The sequence below is a fragment of the Pseudophryne corroboree genome, chromosome 1 (genome assembly GCF_028390025.1).
Source record: "Pseudophryne corroboree isolate aPseCor3 chromosome 1, aPseCor3.hap2, whole genome shotgun sequence".
Lineage (NCBI taxonomy): Eukaryota > Metazoa > Chordata > Amphibia > Anura > Myobatrachidae > Pseudophryne > Pseudophryne corroboree.
In genome coordinates this window covers 1,132,725,267-1,132,744,682 of record NC_086444.1, presented here as the reverse complement: position 1 = coordinate 1,132,744,682, position 19,416 = coordinate 1,132,725,267, and the positions used below count along the sequence as shown (strand labels likewise).

General features: G+C 45.6%; 1 protein-coding gene across 4 annotated transcripts in view; it reads left to right on the top strand.

Annotated features, from left to right (window-relative positions):
• The window catches only part of PPP2R2C (protein phosphatase 2 regulatory subunit Bgamma), a 319,744-nt gene that overhangs the window by 218,214 nt on the left and 82,114 nt on the right, over positions 1 to 19,416 (top strand). For all 4 annotated transcript variants that reach the window (XM_063923619.1, XM_063923610.1, XM_063923638.1 and 1 more), the window contains 3 exons: positions 6,121 to 6,218; positions 12,662 to 12,827; positions 16,067 to 16,179. In XM_063923619.1, the coding sequence (XP_063779689.1) occupies positions 6,121 to 6,218; positions 12,662 to 12,827; positions 16,067 to 16,179 (377 nt within the window). The remainder of the gene's footprint in view (positions 1 to 6,120; positions 6,219 to 12,661; positions 12,828 to 16,066; positions 16,180 to 19,416) is intronic.

The window sequence follows — 19,416 nt, the reverse complement described above, 5'->3', positions numbered from 1 at the left end:
TGCAGTGCCATACAGGTTATGGGGGGTGCCTACTATTATACGATTTGATCCGTGGCTTGGCTGATAGCTGCTACAGCAAAGCTATTGTATGGAAGTACCCTAACCCTCCCTGGTGGTGCCTAAACCTAATACCCCCCCCCCCCCCCTTGCAACAGCCTAAACCTAACCCACACTCCTTCCCCCCAACTGCCTAACCCTTATCCCCCCTACCCGCAGCCTAAACCTAAGCCCCCCCCCCCCCCCCCCCCCGCAGCCTAACACTTCTTCCCCGCAGCCTAGACCTAACCCCCTCCCCGCAGCTTAAACCTAACCCGCGCTCCTCCCCCCCAACTGCCTAACCCTAATCCCCCCTACCTGCAGCCTAAACCTAATGCCCCACCCCCGCAGCCTAACCCTAACCATCCTTCCCTGCAGCTTAGACCTAACCCCCTCCCCGCAACTTAAACCTAAGCCCGCAGCCTAACCCTAACCCCTCCTCCCTGCAGCCTAACCCTGAACTCTCCACCCCCGCAAGCCTAAACCTGCCCCCCCCCCCCCCCCCTCCATCCCAGAAATCTGGGAAGATTCTACTGCTTCAGGCTTTCCTTTTATCATGCAATGTATTTATATACTATAATACATAATTTGTGCTTTAGTCACTTACAACACATGTTGCTGCTATTGCAAAAATAAGGAAAAGTTCAAGTTTACAGATAATCAAATGCAAATTGAAGTTCTTGCTGATTCCTCGTCTTAGGTGGCAATGATGCAAAGCACGTATCATTTGCATTTTCATGTAAATGTAATCAAATAAAGAGTCCTGTGGATTCATCTATAAATACGTTTCTGTTGTACAACAAAGATTTATTAACGTTCTCTTCAAAACTAATGTACGGACAAAGCCTTCACAGTGCAATTATGATACTTGGGGTACATATTCAACTCTGCCTATGCAGTTATTGCATGCTGTGTGACGCCACACGTCTCCTGAGTACAGTAGGTGCATCTATATTAGAGGGTGACAACTTGTGTTCCAGCTTTCGTGGGACTACATTATCCAGCATGCTAAAAGCTGTTGTGGAGTTCAGAACATACTGAGGCATATACAGTATGTCTACCACTAGTGGAGAGCTTTAAGTTACCTGAGCTATAACATTTCTGATTTATTTAATGCCATTGTGTTTTATCGTGGAACTCATCTAAAAAAATAAGTTTTAATATGTTATGTTGTACACGGGAACTTTGTTGCACTTTGTGTGAACTTTCTTGAAAACAAGGTGAGTGCTGGTCACAGTGGTAACACACAAGCTAGTTCCTCAGCGATAAGGGGCATTATGGCAATGTGAAAAAAATAAAATTATATTAAAGGATTAATGAGTATAAAGCATTTTTAATGCTTTTGCCTATTATAGCCAGCGCTAACTCTTTACTTGTGTGAGAAGAAACAAACATGTATGTCATCACCAGGGAAAACACCTTTTCCCAGTCATTAGGGCTCATCGCCTTTCAATGAATCTTCCACTTTATCCGTGCATTATCTTGTCCATGCTAATGTGTCACACACACTGTGGTCTGGAGTCGCACATAAAGTGGTCACAATTCCAGCTGCTTCCAGCGATTGGAAATCCCTGTGAACATCCGCCTGTATTCTGAGTAATCTGCATCTAAGCAAGTGCACCCCCCCCCCCCTCCCCCAAAACCGCCGGCTGTGAGAGCTCCCGCCATCACTGTTATCTGTGTCAGCCCCATATCTGCTGCAGGAGATCCATTTGAAATCAATTGCACATTAATACCGCTTTCAGATCGCAATGCCGGGTCGCACCCGGAATTTGGAAATGGGTCCTTCCCGGGTGCGACCCGGCATTGGACCCTTTCACACTGGCTTCCGGACCCGGCAATCGGGCGCAGGGATGGAGGTGGAGCTTGGACATGAGCTCATCTCCACGCCGCTTCTGCCTACACTGTGAACGGGTTCAGGTCGCATCGTGCGGGCAACCCGTTCACACGGCACCTGACCCGATAATAAGCCGTGAATAACCCTTCTTTATTCTTGGGTTGAAATACCGGGTCAGACAACCCGGGAATTCGGGACTGACCCCTTTTTACACCGCACATCGACCCGCGTCAACCCGGCAATATACCGTGTTGATATCGGGTTATGTGTGCGGTGTGAAAGGGGTATTACTGTGTTATGTATTTATGAAGAGACTGAATTCTATACTTAAAAAGCTATAACTGAGCATTTTTAAATAACATTATGGAATTTTATAACACAGGGCGGAATCGTGGGATTCTGGCCAAATTCAGACTTTTTTTAAAAGCGGCAGTCATTTACAAGGCATGGATTGTGCCGCTTTAAAAAAAAGACTGAGTTCAGCTGGAATGCCACACCTCCGGCAAACTCGGACGCGTCATTACATCCCGCCCACAGTCTTAATAAAAAACAACCTAAAAGTACATTATAAAGCGGTTACAGATTTTATACTTGATTTTCAGTCTTTGTTTAACAATGTAAACGGCTGACGGCCCAGCAGAGAATAGTCTTGCAGATGTTTCAGACTTCCTTCCTGCAGAGCCTGATAATTGTCATTTATAAAGCGCCATCAGACTGTGTATTGTCCCTGATTAGCTTCCTTTTAGCCTTGGTGCCGTTAGCTGTCCCTCATTATATTTCCAGCCCCTGTATACTGTATCATGTCTGTGGGGGCAAAGATTATACAGGCATTCTAAATTAAACTACCACATTTCATGAGCTCTTAGCGAGTTTTTTTTAAAACAAACCCTAAATCGCTGTATCCATCTCATAGCTGTACTATTTTGTGGCATCTGTTCTTGCCGTATGTATAAATAATAATAGCAAGTAAATTACACTGCATCATACTTAAATATTCATTATTTCTTTTATTAGCAAAGCTGTACCACTTACTGATTCTTTTCATTTGCACACGTGTCATGAAATTATTATTTATCACAGTGTATAATTCTATCAGTTTACAAACTCAGCAGCGGCAAACAGTACAGTATCTAGCAGAATGTGTTATACAGTAGCTGCCAAATGCATTAAAGCATACTGTAGAACGTGCACAACACTGAGGGAAAGGGGAAATTCCACTTTAGCTATTGTTTCCAGAGCTGTACTTGGGTGGTCGTTCCGAGTTGATCGCTTGCTAGCAGTTTTTAGCAGCCGTGCAAACGCTATGGCGCCTCCCACTGGGAGTGTATTTTAGCTTAGCAGAAGTGCGAACGAAAGGATCGCAGAGCGGCGGCATAATTTTTATGTGCAGTTTTAGAGTAGCTCAAAACCTACTCAGCGCTTGCGATGACTTCAGACTGTGCAGTTACTGTTTTGATGTCACAAACACACCCTGCGTTCGTCCAGCCACGCCTGCGTTTTTCAAGGCACGCCTGCGTTTTTCCGAACACTCCCTGAAAACGGTCAGTTGACACCCAGAAACGCCCACTTCCTGTCAATCACTCTGCGGCCAGCAGTGCGACTGAAAAGCTTCGCTAGACCTTGTGTGAAACTACATCGTTCGTTGTAATATTAAATCGCGCGTGCGCATTGCGCCGCATACACATGCGCAGAAGTCTTGTTTTTTTGCCTCATCGCTGCACAGCGAACGAATGCAGCTAGCGATCAACTCGGAATGACCACCTTGATGTCATGACATGATTTCAGTATTCTTTACTAGAACTTTAAGCATGCTTGATCTTCTGAGCATGACATCAACAATCAATTGGGGTAATTCTCCGTTCTTAAATAAATAAAAAACTCGGGCGCTTTACATGGAATTATTCTCAATTGCTGCTGCTAGGGCAGGAAATAGTCAATTCCTGTACAAAGATCATGAACTTGTTGATTCCGATAATTTTTGGGTCGGAATCAGCGAATCGAGATTGTCCAACATATTGGCTTTTGCCAATCATCCGATCCAGGTACTACTGGCAGAACGGAGAATTATGAACCTAAATAAATAAATAGCAGTGCTTTTGAATTAGTAATTTGTTAAAAAGAATACATTTAATACACATAGATTAAAATGATATATAAACAATTGATACTGAATAAATTACAGCAAAGGTAATTACATAATGTTTTTGGCCACCCACGTGTAGACAGGATTCCACCGGGTTATTCCCATTCCGTAGTTCTCTCTGGTTTAAGAGAGTAAACACAGTTAATGCTCCATTTACCTCTGAGCGCACGCTCAGTTCAGTGGATTGAGTGTAACCACATGGATCACTGTGAATATGGAGGGTCCCTTGGTTTTATCCTTTTGAATTGATACCACTTCAGGTGTGGCCTGAATCCCACTTACTGGATATCTACCATTGCCAAGGGAGTACCCGGACCAGTCTCTGGATAATTATTGGATTTACAACTGAACTTTCTTTGCTCCCCATACCATTCTCTTTATACCGGAGCACTAGAACACTGCACTTGGAGTGAGGACTATCCATACAATTCAAAAGGATAAAACCAAGGGACCCTCCATAGCCGGTGGAATCCTGTCTACACGTGGGTGGCCCAAAACGTTATGTAATTACCTTTGCTGTCATTTATTCAGTATCAATTGTTTATATATCATTTTAATCTATGTGTATTAAATGTATTCTTTTTAACAGACTACTCATTCAGAAGCACTGCTATTTATTTATTTAGGTTCATAATTCTCCGTTCTGACAGTAGTACCTGGATCGGATGATTGGCAAAAGCCAATATGTTGGACAATCTCGATTCGCTGATTCCGACCCAAAAATTATCGGAATCAACAAGTTGGGGATTTTTAACATATTGTATTGTGCCACTACCCCGAAATCACCAATTATAGGACTATGGCAATTTGCAAATTGGGTCGCCAATTGGTGCATCAACTTTGGGAAATCAGGATTTGCCCATTAGATGTATGGTCCGCGTTACTTACGTTCTAAATATATTACTTCAGATAGTTTAAAGCAGGAAGCTCGGATTATGCTACGGTATTTCAGTATGGGGGGGGGGGGTATGCAGTCATTATGCCGACATTCGGAATGTGGCCACCATAACGTTAACATGGTCTGAATGTCGACATTTTGTCAGAATGTCGACAGCCAGAATGTAGACACATGAATTTAGGGTTGTTAGGCTTCAGTTAGTGTTTGGGTTAGGCTTCAATTAGGACTAGGACAGTGATGTATCTATAATGGGTGCAGTCTGTGAGGTGCACACAGGCCTCTGGTGGCAGGGGGGCCCACACCGCACAGCCTGCACCCATATTCTTCAATACTTACCTCTCTGGAGTCCTGCAGTGGCAGCGAGGCAAAATCACTGAGAAATTGGCGCAGCAGCCATTTTCCCAGTGATTTTTCACAGCTACCACTGCCAGCGCAGGACTCTGGAGCGGTATTATTGAAGAATATGAGTGCAGGATTTGCATACGCAGTAGAATATCACAGCGCTAGAGTCTACTAGTGCTCAGCGCTGCCGGCAGCCAGCTGGCGAAAAGGGGACCCGGAAGGGGGCTGCTCACGGGCCTCTTCCTCTTTAAATATGCCCCTAGGATTAGGGTTTGTGTTAGACTGCATTGTGAACGTTGACATGTTATACCAGTTTGCGGTTAACATACTGCCCGTCGGGATCTTGGCTGTATCAATACCAACGCCGGGATCCCGACGGGGATACTATACCACCGCCGGAATACTGGTAAAGTAGGTGATTTCCCCTCTACGGATGTCCACGACACCCATAGAGGGAGAATAGAACTTGTGGCAAGCTAAGCTTCATTACGCTCGCCCCTCTGCTGGCATACTAGCGCCCAGGATGACGATGTCGGTGTACTGACATTCGGCATCCCGTGTGGTGGGATCACATACCGATCCCGTTATACCACACCCGGTGGGAGTACTCAGGCAATCTATGATGTGTTATCTACCCACTGCAATGCAGGACAGCACTTATTACAAAATGCAGAAGCAACGTAGAGATCTTAAACATTGGAAATCTTGGTAGAAAAGCCAGAAGTAAACATTCTCTGGAAGTAATCATTGCTGAAATGAAAATAATGGCATGTATTATACAGTAGTTTGTGCAGATTTTCTGTGTGATGTATATTATGATGATGAGGATTCTTATTATTAATTATTATCATACTTCTCTTACAGCTGATATCATTTCTACAGTTGAGTTTAATCACACTGGAGAGCTGCTGGCAACCGGGGACAAGGGGGGTCGTGTCGTAATATTCCAAAGGGAACCTGAGGTAGGTCTCCAGTGTACTTACCATCCTATATATAAAACAAAGCTGGGGTGAAAAGTGGGATGTCAAAAATAACCATTTCACCAACAGATTGAAACAAAAAATATTTCTATTTCTTTTTGTTATTGGAATATCATGTAAGATGTGATTAATACAAATGATTTTTCCCTCTCCCACCAGCTCTACAGTCTCCATTGGTCATTTATCTCAGGAGTTTTTATTATGTGGAGAGCAAAGAGAATTTTATGATAACTGAAAAAGTAAACAAAAGAAATGACTGTCAGACTATTTTAAAAAAATATAACAGTGTGTAGTGGACAACTGTTGAAGGCGGTCTCCTATTAGCCACGGTAAAACATGGGGTGTGAAAAACATCCGTTTTTCCCGATGTTTCACCGATTATTATTTTTTATTTTACAGGCTATCCAGTTAGATCGGCCATAACAAAATGCCTTTTCTCCCGAAAACACCCAGGTTCAGTGAAACCTGTGTGTTTTTGTGAGAAACAGCCCTGTTTTCGCTTCAAAACGGGGTTGTTTCTGGGGATTTGGTTTTGCCTGCTGTGCGAATAAGCTGGCGCGAGCTGTGACATATCGGGATTTAATAGGATAGCCCCTGGCGAGACCTTTAGCCGCGGTAACTTACTGCGGCTAATATGATACCATTGTTGTTGTTTATTTTGGCCGCCAGTCATGAAAATAAAAGACAAATAGAACATTTTAATATAGGAGAGGTTACAGTCCACAGTTTAATGGGATCCGTACACTTGGTGGTCACTGGTGAACATTATGTACTCTTGTTGCTAATCAGGATTTGCCTTAGAACCCTGTGCTACCATAGAATTGTCTCTATTTCCCTTGGTGACCTTTCTAGCACACATTGGCCTAATGATAACAGCATTTCACCTGGGCATTTACTTGTATTCACTTCTATAGCTCTTATGACATTCACACCATTGTTTCAGTAGCACACTCGGGTATCTGGGATTCTAGCACATCAATCTCTCTGCCTGCTTGGATGACAGTTTCATTAGTGTTGTATAACTGGTACCCATGTCTGCAGCATCTCGGCTCCTGCCTGTGTCAGCAGTCCTTGAAAACATGAAGAGTAACAAAACGATACAGAGTCCTGTCTGAAGGAGCAAAGCAGAGTTATCCCCCTCCCCCTCCCTTTATCTCTCGCTGTTATTATTCGCCGTATGACCAATATTGCTGATAATTAAGCAGTCATTTCTACATGACGTATAGGTGTAGTTGTGTCGGTCCCTTCTGTCTGCAGTAACTAAGATTCCCAGCTTCTGAGCCAATTTTTTTCCTCTATGTTTATAACATCTTTAGATATTCTAAAGAAATGTAGGACGGAGGACAGAATGTGCAATTAAAACAAGCCCGATATTTAATTGGCTGCACTAGTGTACAGAAGGAAAAAGTGTGTAAACTATGAAAGTCTTTTCACATAAGGATTCACATAGTATATTGGGATATAGGTACAATAAAATCGATATAAATAGTAGGTAGTAATTAGTAAGTAGGTGCAGTGTGCTGGCATTTGCCCTTATCTGTTCGTGCTTTTCCTTTATTATTTGTCTTATAATTGTTATAATATGTCATCTTAATGACATGTTTTAACTTATGGTGGTGGTTAGGTCCCTCTCCTCTGTCTCTCATGATTTACAGTATAAAGAGGAGCTCAGTACAAATTACGCTGTGAGGTCAGTCACATAGGGGTATATGCAATTGCCGGCGAATCGCAGCAATTTTTCGCCCGTTTTTTAATTCGACACAATTCGACCGTCGAATTCTGGCAGGTGGGTGCCGGAATTCAACATATTCAATAAAAAACGGATTCGACAGTCCCGCTGTCGAAAAACGGCCGATTTGACGGATTTTGATTAGATTTTTAAAAATGTTTAAAAAATGGGTAAAAACGGTAAAAATCCCGAAAAAAAATTGCGTGGGGTCCCCCCTCCTAAGCATAACCAGCCTCGGGCTCTTCGAGCCGGTCCTGGTTCTAAAAATTCGGGGGAAAAACTGACAGGGGATCCCCCGTATTTTTAAAACCAGCACCGGGCTCTGCGCCTGGTGCTGGTTCAAAAAATACGGGGGACAAAAAGCGTAGCGGTCCCCCGTATTTTTTACACCAGCACCGGGCTCCACTAGCTGGACAGATAATGCCACAGCCGGGGGTCACTTTCATACAGCGCCCTGCGGCCGTGGCATTAAATACCCAACTAGTCACCCCTGGCCGGGGTACCCTGGAGAAGTGGGGACCCCTTCAATCAAGGGGTCATCCCCCCAGCCACCCAAGGGCCAGGGGTGAAGCCCAAGGCAGTCCCCCCCCCATCCAAGGGCTGCGGATGGGGGGCTGATAGCCTTTTGAAAAATGAAAGAATATTGTTTTTTTTTCCAGTAGTACTACAAGTCCCAGCAAGCCTCTCCCGCAAGCTGGTACTTGGAGAACCACAAGTACCAGCATGCGGGTGGAAAAATGGGCCCGCTGGTACCTGTAGTTCTACTGGAAAAAAATACCCAAATAAAAACAGGAGACACACACCGTGAAAGTAAAAGTTTATTTCATACATGCCGACACATACATACTTACCTATGTTGACCCGCCGTCTGCCACGTCTCCAATGTCGCCGACGATCCGGAGTACCTGTGAATAAAATTATACTCACCTCAATCCAGTGTCCTGTGATTTGTAATCCTCGTACTTGGCAAAACAAAAAAACGAATACCCGGACCACACGGACTGAAAGGGGTCCCATGTTTACACATGGGACCCCTTTCCCCGAATGCAGAGACCCCCCGTGACTCCTGTCACAGAAAGGTCCCTTCAGCCAATCAGGAAGCGCCACTTCGTGGCACTCACCTGATTGGCTCTGCGCGTCTGAGCTCAGACGCGCATTGCACAGCCCCCTCCATTACTTTCAATGGGTGGAACTTTGCGGTCAGCGGTGAGGTAACCCCACCGCTGACCGCAAAGTTCCCACCATTGAAACTAATGGAGGGAGCTGTGCGATGCGCTGTCTGCCAGCTCAGACGCGCATACAGCCAATCAGGAGAGTGCCACGAAGTGTCGCTTCCTGATTGGCTGAAGGGACCTTTCTGTGACAGGAGTCACGGGGGGTCTCTGCATTCGGGGAAAGGGGTCCCATGTGTAAACATGGGACCCCTTTCAGTCCGTGTGGTCCGGGTATTCGTTTTTTTGTTTTGCCAAGTACGTGGATTACAAATCACAGGACACTGGATTGAGGTGAGTATAATTTTATTTTCAGGTACACCGTGGATTCTACTTGGACAAGTGGACAGAGGTCGGCGTGTGAACATAGGTAAGTATGTGTGTGTCGACATGTGTGAAATAAAGTTTTACTCTCACGGTGTGCATGTCCTGTTTTTATTTGGTTGTTTTTTTCCAGTAGAACTACAGGTACCAGCGGGCCCGTTTTTCTCCCGCATGCTGGTACTTGTACTTGTGGTTCTCCAAGTACCAGCTTGCGGGGGAGACTTGCTGGGACTTGTAGTACTACTGGAAAAAAAAACAATATTCTTTCATTTTTCAAAAGGCTATCAGCCCCCCATCCGCAGCCCTTGGATGGGGGGGACAGCCTCGGGCTTCACCCCTGGCCCTTAGGTGGCTGGAGGGGGGGACCCCTTGATTGAAGGGGTCCCCACTCCTCCAGGGTACCCCGGCCAGGGGTGACTAGTTGCGTATTTAATGCCACGACCGCAGGGACCAGTATAAAAGTCCCCCGGCTGTGGCATTATCTACCCAGCTAATGGAGCCCGATGCTGGTGTAAAAAATACGGGGGACCCCTACGCTTTTTGTCCCCCGTATTTTTTGCACCAGCACCAGGCACAGAGCCCGGTGCTGGTTTTAAAAATACGGGGGATCCCCTGTCAGTTTTCCCCCCAGATTTTTAGAACCAGGACCGGCTCAAAGAGCCCAAAGCTGGGTTTTTTTACCATTCCATAAAAAAAAATATTTTTTTTTTAAATATATAAATAATACTTGTGCCTCCAAAATAGACAAACCAAGTACCTAATCCCTTCTAATATAAATAGATATGCTATTACCAATAAAAAAAACACAAAAAAAAACATGTTTTTAAATTTTTTTATTAGATTCCGCCAGCAAAGTGTGGCGGATTGAAAATGACGAATTTACTGTCTAAAAGCACTGTTGTCGAATTTACAATCTTCAATTGAATATACTTTTGTCGAATTGCCGCATTTGTACCATTGCAGAAATGTCGAATTTCAAAAAGTCGAATTTGGAAAGTCCGTTTTTTTGGCGAAAAGTACTGAATTGCATTGTCGAATTTTTTTTTGGGCGGAAATGTCCAGTTTTTCGACATTTTCGGGAATTCGACCGCAATTGCATATACCCCATAGACCTGGAGACCTGGATCAGTACTCGCGGTGCCTGGCTGCTGGATGTGGATCAGTACACACGGTATACGGTCTTTAGGTTGACAGCACTTAGGTTGACACTCATTAGGTCGACCACTATTGGTCGACATGCATTAGGTAGACATGGTCACTAGAGTTTTTCCTTCTTTTTTCCCATTTTTTTGAACTTTTTCATGCTTTACGATCCACGTGGACAACGATTGGGAATAGTAACCTGTGCTGAGCGCAGCGAGGGGACACGGTGCACTAATTGGAGTTCCTGGTCACTTTGCAAAGACAACCACACCAAAAAATATATTCAAAAACTCATGTCGACCTTTTTCCATGACGACCTTTTCCATGTCGACCTAATGACTGCGTCGACCTATTTCTGGTGTCGACCTAGTCACGGTCAACCTAATTAATGTCGACCTAGTTACTGTCGACCCTATGATCCACACCTGTACATACGGTCCCTAAAGGGCCCCATACACTAACGCGACATGTCTGACCCGACTGTCATATATCAGGCGATCACCCTGGCAGCCTCCTGGGTGCAAGGATCGGCCAAGATACATTGTATGCTTTCCATTTATATACAATGTATCCTGGGCGATCCCAGCCATGCCTGCGGGGTTGGACATGATCGTTAGTGCAGCACGGTCAATCTGGAGGATCCAATCCGATGCTCACGGGAACGCGCATCGGATCGGAAACACCTCCAAAATGCCCGATTTCATCCGATATATCGGGCCGAATGTCCGAAATCGGGCATTATCGTTCTAGTGTATGGGGCACTTAACTGCTGGATTTGGATCACTACACATGGTGTCTGGCTGCTGGATATGGATCAGTACACACAGTTCCTGACTGCATTGGAACCAGTTCTAATTCATTTTGTATGCTCATATAGCACATACACGTATTACATACATGTGAACTACACAGGGTAGCCGGGGAACCCGTTTACTTCATAGGGGGTCATTCCGAGTTGTTTGCTCGTTGCCGATTTTCGCAACGGAGCGATTAAAGGCTAAAATGCGCATGCGCATGGTACGCAGTGCGCATGCGGTAAGTATTTTAACACAAAACTTAGTAGATTTACTCACGTCCGAACGAAGAATTTTCATCGTTGAAGTGATCAGAGTGTGATTGACAGGAAGTGGGTGTTTCTGGGCGGAAACTGGCCGTTTTCTGGGAGTGTGCGGAAAAACACAGGCGTGTCAGGGAAAAACGCGGGAGTGTCTGGAGAAATGGGGGAGTGTCTGGCCGAACGCTGGGTGTGTTTGTGACGTCAAACCAGGAACGAAAAGGACTGAGCTGGTCGCAATGGCTGAGTAAGTCTGGAGCTACTCAGAAACTGCTAAGAATTTTCTATTCGCAATTCTGCTAATCTTTCGTTCGCAATTCTGCTAAGCTAAGATACACTCCCAGAGGGCGGCGGCCTAGCGTGTGCAATGCTGCTAAAATCTGCTAGCGAGCGAACAACTCGGAATGACCCCCATAATAGGTGTTCAGTTTTGTGTCTCATGAGAGAGGACTGATACCGACAGACTAATATTCATGAGACACAAAACTGAACACCTATTATGGGGGTCATTCCGAGTTGTTCGATCGCTAGCAGATTTTAGCAGCATTGCACACACACAAAAAAACTGCATTAAAACCTGGAACAGAATAATATAACAATGTGGTTTTAATGCAGTTTTTTTTAGGTGTTTTTTTGGGGGGGCAGATTGCTGTAACCTGAGCTAAATCTTGATGTTAAATACATTAAAGGACCAAACATAAGGGAAAACACACACAGGTGTGTACAGTCTATAACATTGGGCTCAGCCACTAATACCAGCAAAGTCATTCAGGAATTGGGATTGGAAAGAAGTGGGACAGATAGGGGCAGGACAATATTACACTGTGGAAATGGTCTGTAGGTTGCAGGTCAGTGTCTCTTTAACCCTATAGCAATGGTTCATTAGCACTGTATATCAAACATGTATCCTCTGTACTGTGTGCGTGTGTGTAATGTATGTTCTTCTTCATTGTTTCCTCCTTAGTGTAAGAATGAACCCTGCAGTCAGGGCGAGTACAATGTGTACAGCACTTTCCAGAGCCACGAGCCCGAATTTGATTATTTGAAGAGCTTGGAAATAGAAGAAAAAATTAACAAGATTAAATGGCTCCCGCAGCAGAACGCAGCCCACTCCCTTCTGTCTACAAATGGTAGGATCATGGATCATCTGCCTGCTGAGCTGTTACAGGAGACAGATAGTGTTTATTAGATGTGCGCTCCTCCGCAGAGACAGTGCAGTTAATGCTATGCACTAAGGGCCTGATTCTGATTTGGGAATAAAGTAAGAAACAGTAAGTAACTGTGCTGCTGTACATACCATGTTGCACTGCAGGTGGGGCAGATTTAGCGTGCAGAGATGCGGAAGGGGTGTGGCCAAACTGAAATCGAAAAAGTGACCAGTACTTATGGGCTACTGTACATGCAAAAGTAGCCGGTATTTACCCTGCATGCAAAAACAATTATTATTTTTTGCATTTGCACCCCTAGCATTGCGTCATGGTTTGTCCAGGTGCACCGTTACTTGCGCTTACTTTATTCCCTAAATCAGAATCAGCCTCTATATGCCGTCCATGAGGTTAAATGTATTTTTAACTTTAGCCTTTCACAAACAATGAACAGCTGTATTTGAGGGGTTCCAATGTATAGACAATGTCTAGGTTCACAGTCATTAGGTCAACCCCATATGGTCGACATGCATGAGGTTGACACTGACGAAAGGTCAACACTAGATAAGGTCGACAGGTTCAAATGTTCCACAAACATATGGTCGGCATGTGCCGACACAACTTTTTATACCTTTATCTTACTTTACCATCCACGTGAACTACAATTGGGAATAGTAACCTGCAGCATGGCAAGCTAAGTGAGCCAAACAAGGGGACGCATTTCACTAATTGGGGTTCCCTGTGCTATGCCGTGAAAACAAGACCCCAAAAAATAAGAAAATGGCATGTCGACATTTTTTTGTGTCAACGATTTCCCATGGTGACCTTTTCATGTGTTGACTTCTATACCACGCTCGTATTTTAGACATGAAAGTCACTTTTTTAAATGTATTCCTTTACCAGTTTGTTAAAGAAAAAGACAGTGAGGTGCACTGTAGCTATAAGGCAAACTTCTGGCACATCTTAGTAACCCTACATACCTCGCTTAGATATACCCAATTAAGCAGGGCCCTTACCGTATATGTGGGATATGACATGGTGCAATATGATGTGTGTGTAAGCTATTTTATAGTAGATACATAGGTGTTTCTATAATGGGTGCAGTGTGTGCGCTGCACACTTGCCCCTGGATCCAGGGGGGCCCACACTGCACACACTGCACCCGTAGAATATACTTACCCCTCCGGAGTCCCGCTACGGAGGCCCTGCTGTGCGGGCACAGATCACTCGGAAAATGGGCGCATGCGCACTGGAGATGTCCCCGGGAACAAGGCTCGGGCGCCATGTTCCCGGAGACCTGCGCATGTGCAGTAGACTTTGGCATTATGCCAGAGTCTTCTGCTGCCGGAGAGGAGGGGGCCCGCGACGGAGGGTGCACGTGGGTCCCCTCTTCTCTTAAAACGCCCCTGAGTAGATGGTTATAAAAAGTATCTCATAATGTTCTAGTTCCTACCCCGTTTTTCCTTGTTCCCTCTAAGTTCAGTTTGGCATCAGTAAACAGCTACAGTTCCTTCTAGGCTGTTTCAGCAGGGTGCTGCACCCTGCCCATTTTTGAAATGTGAAAAAGCACCCTGCCCTTTTTCAGTGCACCCTGCAGGACGATAAATCACCCCCTTGTATACAGAATGCAACAGTCAGAATGCATGTTCCAATGTTATTGTCTACTCCCTGCCCATCTCTTAAATTGGAACACAATTTCCATCCTGAGCGAACTGGATGGCAGAGGAGGCACTGTAAATGACGTCACTGCTGTGGCTGCCTGCATAACACAGCACTCTGATAAAGAGGGAAAGAACAGGGAAAGCAGTGAGCATGTACTGCTTACAGTATTTCCCTAGTACACAGGTTCTCAAACTCGGTCCTCAGGACCCCACACAGTGCATGTTTTGCAGGTCCCTCACAGAATCGCAAGTGAAATAATTAGCTCCAGCTGTGGACCTTTTAAAATGAGTCAGTGAGTAATTAATACACCTGTGTACCTGCTGGGTTACCTGCAAAACATGCACTGTGTGGGGTCCTGAGGACCGAGTTTGAGAACCTATGCCTTAGTAGAACAGACTTTTTTTTTTTAACTATATATTTTAACCCTCTGCTTAGCTTTTCTGTTTTATAACACATACGGATTATAACCACTTCAGCACTAGAGGAGACATTTAGAATTATCTACTTACCGTATTTTTCGGACCATAAGACGCACCGGACCATAAGACGCACCTAGTTTTTAGAGTAGGAAAACTGGAAAAAAAAATATTCTGACCTCTAAGAGATATTTCTGGGATTTCTCAGACTCAAGAATACAGTGCAGCCTTCTGTCAGAGCCAGAATACACAGACACACACACACACACACACACACACACACACACACACACACTGACAGTACCAGTGGTTCCCTGCGTCTCCTGAGAAGGGAGGAGGTAGGGAGGAGGTGGGGGGGAGCGTACCGTATGTATATGCTACAGTCAATCTTTCAAGAAGACTGGACACATACAGTATGTTTCTCAGTACGGGTGGTCTTCAGTATGCCGAATGTCGGGATCCCGGCACACAGTATACTGGCGCCGGAATCCCGACACCCGGTATACCGACAGGTCTTCTCCCTCGTGGGGGCCCACGACCCCCCTGGAGGGAGAATAAAATAGCGTGGCGCGCCACCGTGCCCGCAGCGTGGCGAGCGCAGCGAGCCCGCAAGGTGCTCATTTGCGCTCGCCACGCTGTCGGTATGCCGGCGGTCGGGCTCCCGGCGGCGGTATGCTGGTCGCCGGGAGCCCGGCCGCCAGCAAACCATACTACACCCCTCAGTACAGATGTTGGGTGTTACATGGGTGTCCTATATGTATATAGGGGTATATGATATACTGAGGGGAAAATATATGTCCAAAAACTATAAACATATGCACTATGCTTTGTGCACAAATAGTCACATCAAAAATGTGCCCTTCAAAATAAAAATGTGCCCTCCTCAATGATCAGCACCCTGCCCTTAAAAAATCCTAGAGTGAACACTACATGCGTGGCGGGACACAGTATGTACAGATGTGTCTTCTGCAGTAGCGAATATGGCTCTGTATATTATACTTGACCCCAGTAATGGCTTCCTCTGGAGCCTGCCTTGCTAGCTGTCTGTTTCCCTCCATTCTGAGCATGGTGTTTACAGGTTAAGTATAAAACAGAATATTGTGGGGAAATATTTGAATGTAACACTGATGTTTTTTATAATTCTAGATAAAACAATCAAGTTATGGAAAATTAGTGAACGTGATAAAAGGCCGGAAGGTTACAACCTTAAAGATGAAGAAGGGAAAATGAAAGATCTTTCCACAGTGACCTCATTACAGGTGGGACGTTTTTGGTATTGTGCTTGGTCACATGCTATGACGTAACTATCGCAGTGTAATCACCATGGGCCCTGTAACTATAGCAATATGACTGCTGTGCGGTCTGGTAGCTATAACAATGCGACTGCTGTGGGGCCCATTAACTGTAGTGATACGATCACTGTGGGGCCCAGTAACAGTAGTGATACGATCACTGTGGGGCCCAGTAACTGTAGTGATACGATCACTGTGGGGCCCAGTAACTGTAGTGATACGATCACTGTGGGACCCAGTAACTATAGTGATACGATCACTGTGGGGCCCCGTAACTATAGCAATGTGATTAATGTGGGGCCGAGGAATACAATATTTACCGATAACTGTGGGGCCCAGTAACTATAGCAATGTGACTGCTGTGGGGCCCAGTTACTATAGTAATGTGACTGCTGTGGGGCCCAGTTACTATAGTAATGTGACTGCTGTGGGGCCCAATAACTATAGTAATGTGACTGCTGTGGGGCCCAGTAACTATGATAATGTGACTACTGTGGGGCCCAGTAACTATAGTAATGTGACTGCTGTGGGGTCTAGTAATTATAGTAATGTGACTGCTGTGGGGCCCCGTAACTATAGTAATGTGACTGCTGTGGGGCCCAATAACTATAGCAATGTGACTGCTGTGGGGCCCAGTAACTATGGTAAAGTGACTGCTGTGGGCCCCAGTAACTATAGCAATGTGACTGCTGTGGGACACAGTTACTATAGCAATGTGACTGCTGTAAGGCCCAGTAACTATAGTAATGTGACTGCTGTGGGGCCCAGTAACTATAGCAATGTGACTGCTGTGGGGCCCAGTAACTATAGCAATGTGACTGCTGTGGGGCCCAGTAACTATGGTAAAGTGACTACTGTGGGGCCCAGTAACTATAGCAATGTGACTACTGTGGGGCCCAGTAACTATAGCAATGTGACTGCTATGGGGCCCAGTAACTATAATAATGTGACTGCCGTGGGGCCCAGTAACTATAGCAATGTGACTGCTGTGGGGCCCAGTAACTATAATAATATGACTGCTGTGGGGCCCAGTAACTATAGCAATGTGACTGCTGTGGGGTCTAGTAACTATAGTAATGTGACTGCTGTGGGGCCCAGTAACCATAATAATGTGACTACTGTGGGGCCCAGTAACTATAGCAATGTGACTGCTGTGGGGCCCAGTAACCATAATAATGTGACTACTGTGGGGCCCAGTAACTATAGCAATGTGACTGCTGTTGGGCCCAGTAACTATAGCAATGTGACTGCTGTGGGGCCCAGTAATTACAGCAATGTGACTGCTGTGGGGCCCAGTAACTATAGCAATTTGGCTGCTGTGGGGCCCAGTAACTATAGCAATGTGACTGCTGTGGGGCCCAGTAACTATGGTAAAGTGACTACTGTGGGGCCCAGTAACTATAGCAATGTGACTGCTGTGGGGCCCAGTAACTATAGTAATGTGACTGCTGTGGAGCCCAGTAACTATAGTAATGTGACTGCTGTGGGGCCCAATTACTATAGCAATGTGACTGCTGTGGGGCCCAGTAACTATGGTAAAGTGACTACTGTGGGACCCAGTAACTATAGCAATGTGACTGCTGTGGGGCCCAGTAACTATGGTAAAGTGACTACTGTGGGGCCCAGTAACTATAGCAATGTGACTGCTGTGGGGCCCAGTAACTATAGTAATGTGACTGCTGTGGGGCCCAGTAACTATAGCAATGTGACTGCTGTGGGGCCCAGTAACTATGGTAAAGTGACTACTGTGGGGCCCAGTAACTACAGCAATGTGACTGCTGTGCGGCCCAGTAACTATGGTAAAGTGACTACTGTGGGGCCCAGTAACTATAGCAATGTGACTGCTGTGGGGACCAGTAACTATAATAATGTGACTAATGTGGGGCCCAGTAACTATAGTAATGTGACTGCTGTGGAGCCCAGTAACTATAGCAATGTGACTGCTGTGGGGCCCAGTAACTATAGCAATGTGACTGCTGTGGGGACCAGTAACTATAATAATGTGACTAATGTGGGGCCCAGTAACTATAGTAATGTGACTGCTGTGGAGCCCAGTAACTATAGCAATGTGACTGCTGTGGGGCCCAGTAACTATAGCCATGTGACTGCTGTGGGGCCCAGTAACTATAATAATGTGACTGCTGTGGGGCCCAGTAACTATAGCAATGTGACTGTTGTGGGGACCAGTAACTATAGCAATGTGACTGCTGTGGGGCCCAGTAACTATAGTAATGTGACTGCTGTGGGGCCCAGTAACTATAGCAATGTGACTGCTGTGGGGCCCAGTTACTATAGCAATGTGACTGCTGTGGGGCCCAGTAACTATAGCAATGTGACTGCTGTGGGGCCCAGTAACTATGGTAAAGTGACTACTGTGGGGCCCAGTAACTATAGCAATGTGACTGCTGTGGGGCCCAGTAACCATAATAATGTGACTACTGTGGGGCCCAGTAACTATAGCAATGTGACTGCTGTGGGGCCCAGTAACTATAATAATGTGACTGCTGTGGGGCCCAGTAACTATAGCAATGTGACTGCTGTGGGGCCCAGTAACTATAATAATGTGACTGCTGTGGGGCCCAGTAACTATAGCAATGTGACTGCTGTGGGGCCCAGTAACCATAATAATGTGACTACTGTGGGGCCCAGTAACTATAGCAATGTGACTGCTGTGGGGCCCAGTAACTATAGCAATGTGACTGCTGTGGGGCCCAGTAACTACAGCAATGTGACTGCTGTGGGGCCCAGTTACTATAGCAATGTGGCTGCTGTGGGGGCCAGTAACTATAGCAATGTTACTGCTGTGGGGCCCAGTTACTATGGTAAAGTGACTACTGTGGGGCCCAGTAACTATAGCAATGTAACTGCTGTGGGGCCAAGTAACTATAGCAATGTGACTACTGTGGGGCCCAGTAACTATAGCAATGTGACTGCTGTGGGGCCCAGTAACTATAGCAATGTGACTGCTGTGGGGCCCAGTAACTATAGCAATGTGACTGCTGTGGGGCCCAGTAACTATGGTAAAGTGACTACTGTGGGACCCAGTAACTATAGCAATGTGACTGCTGTGGGGCCCAGTAACCATAATAATGTGACTACTGTGGGGCCCAGTAACTATAGCAATGTGACTGCTATGGGGCCCAGTAACTATAATAATGTGACTGCCGTGGGGCCCAGTAACTATAGCAATGTGACTGCTGTGGG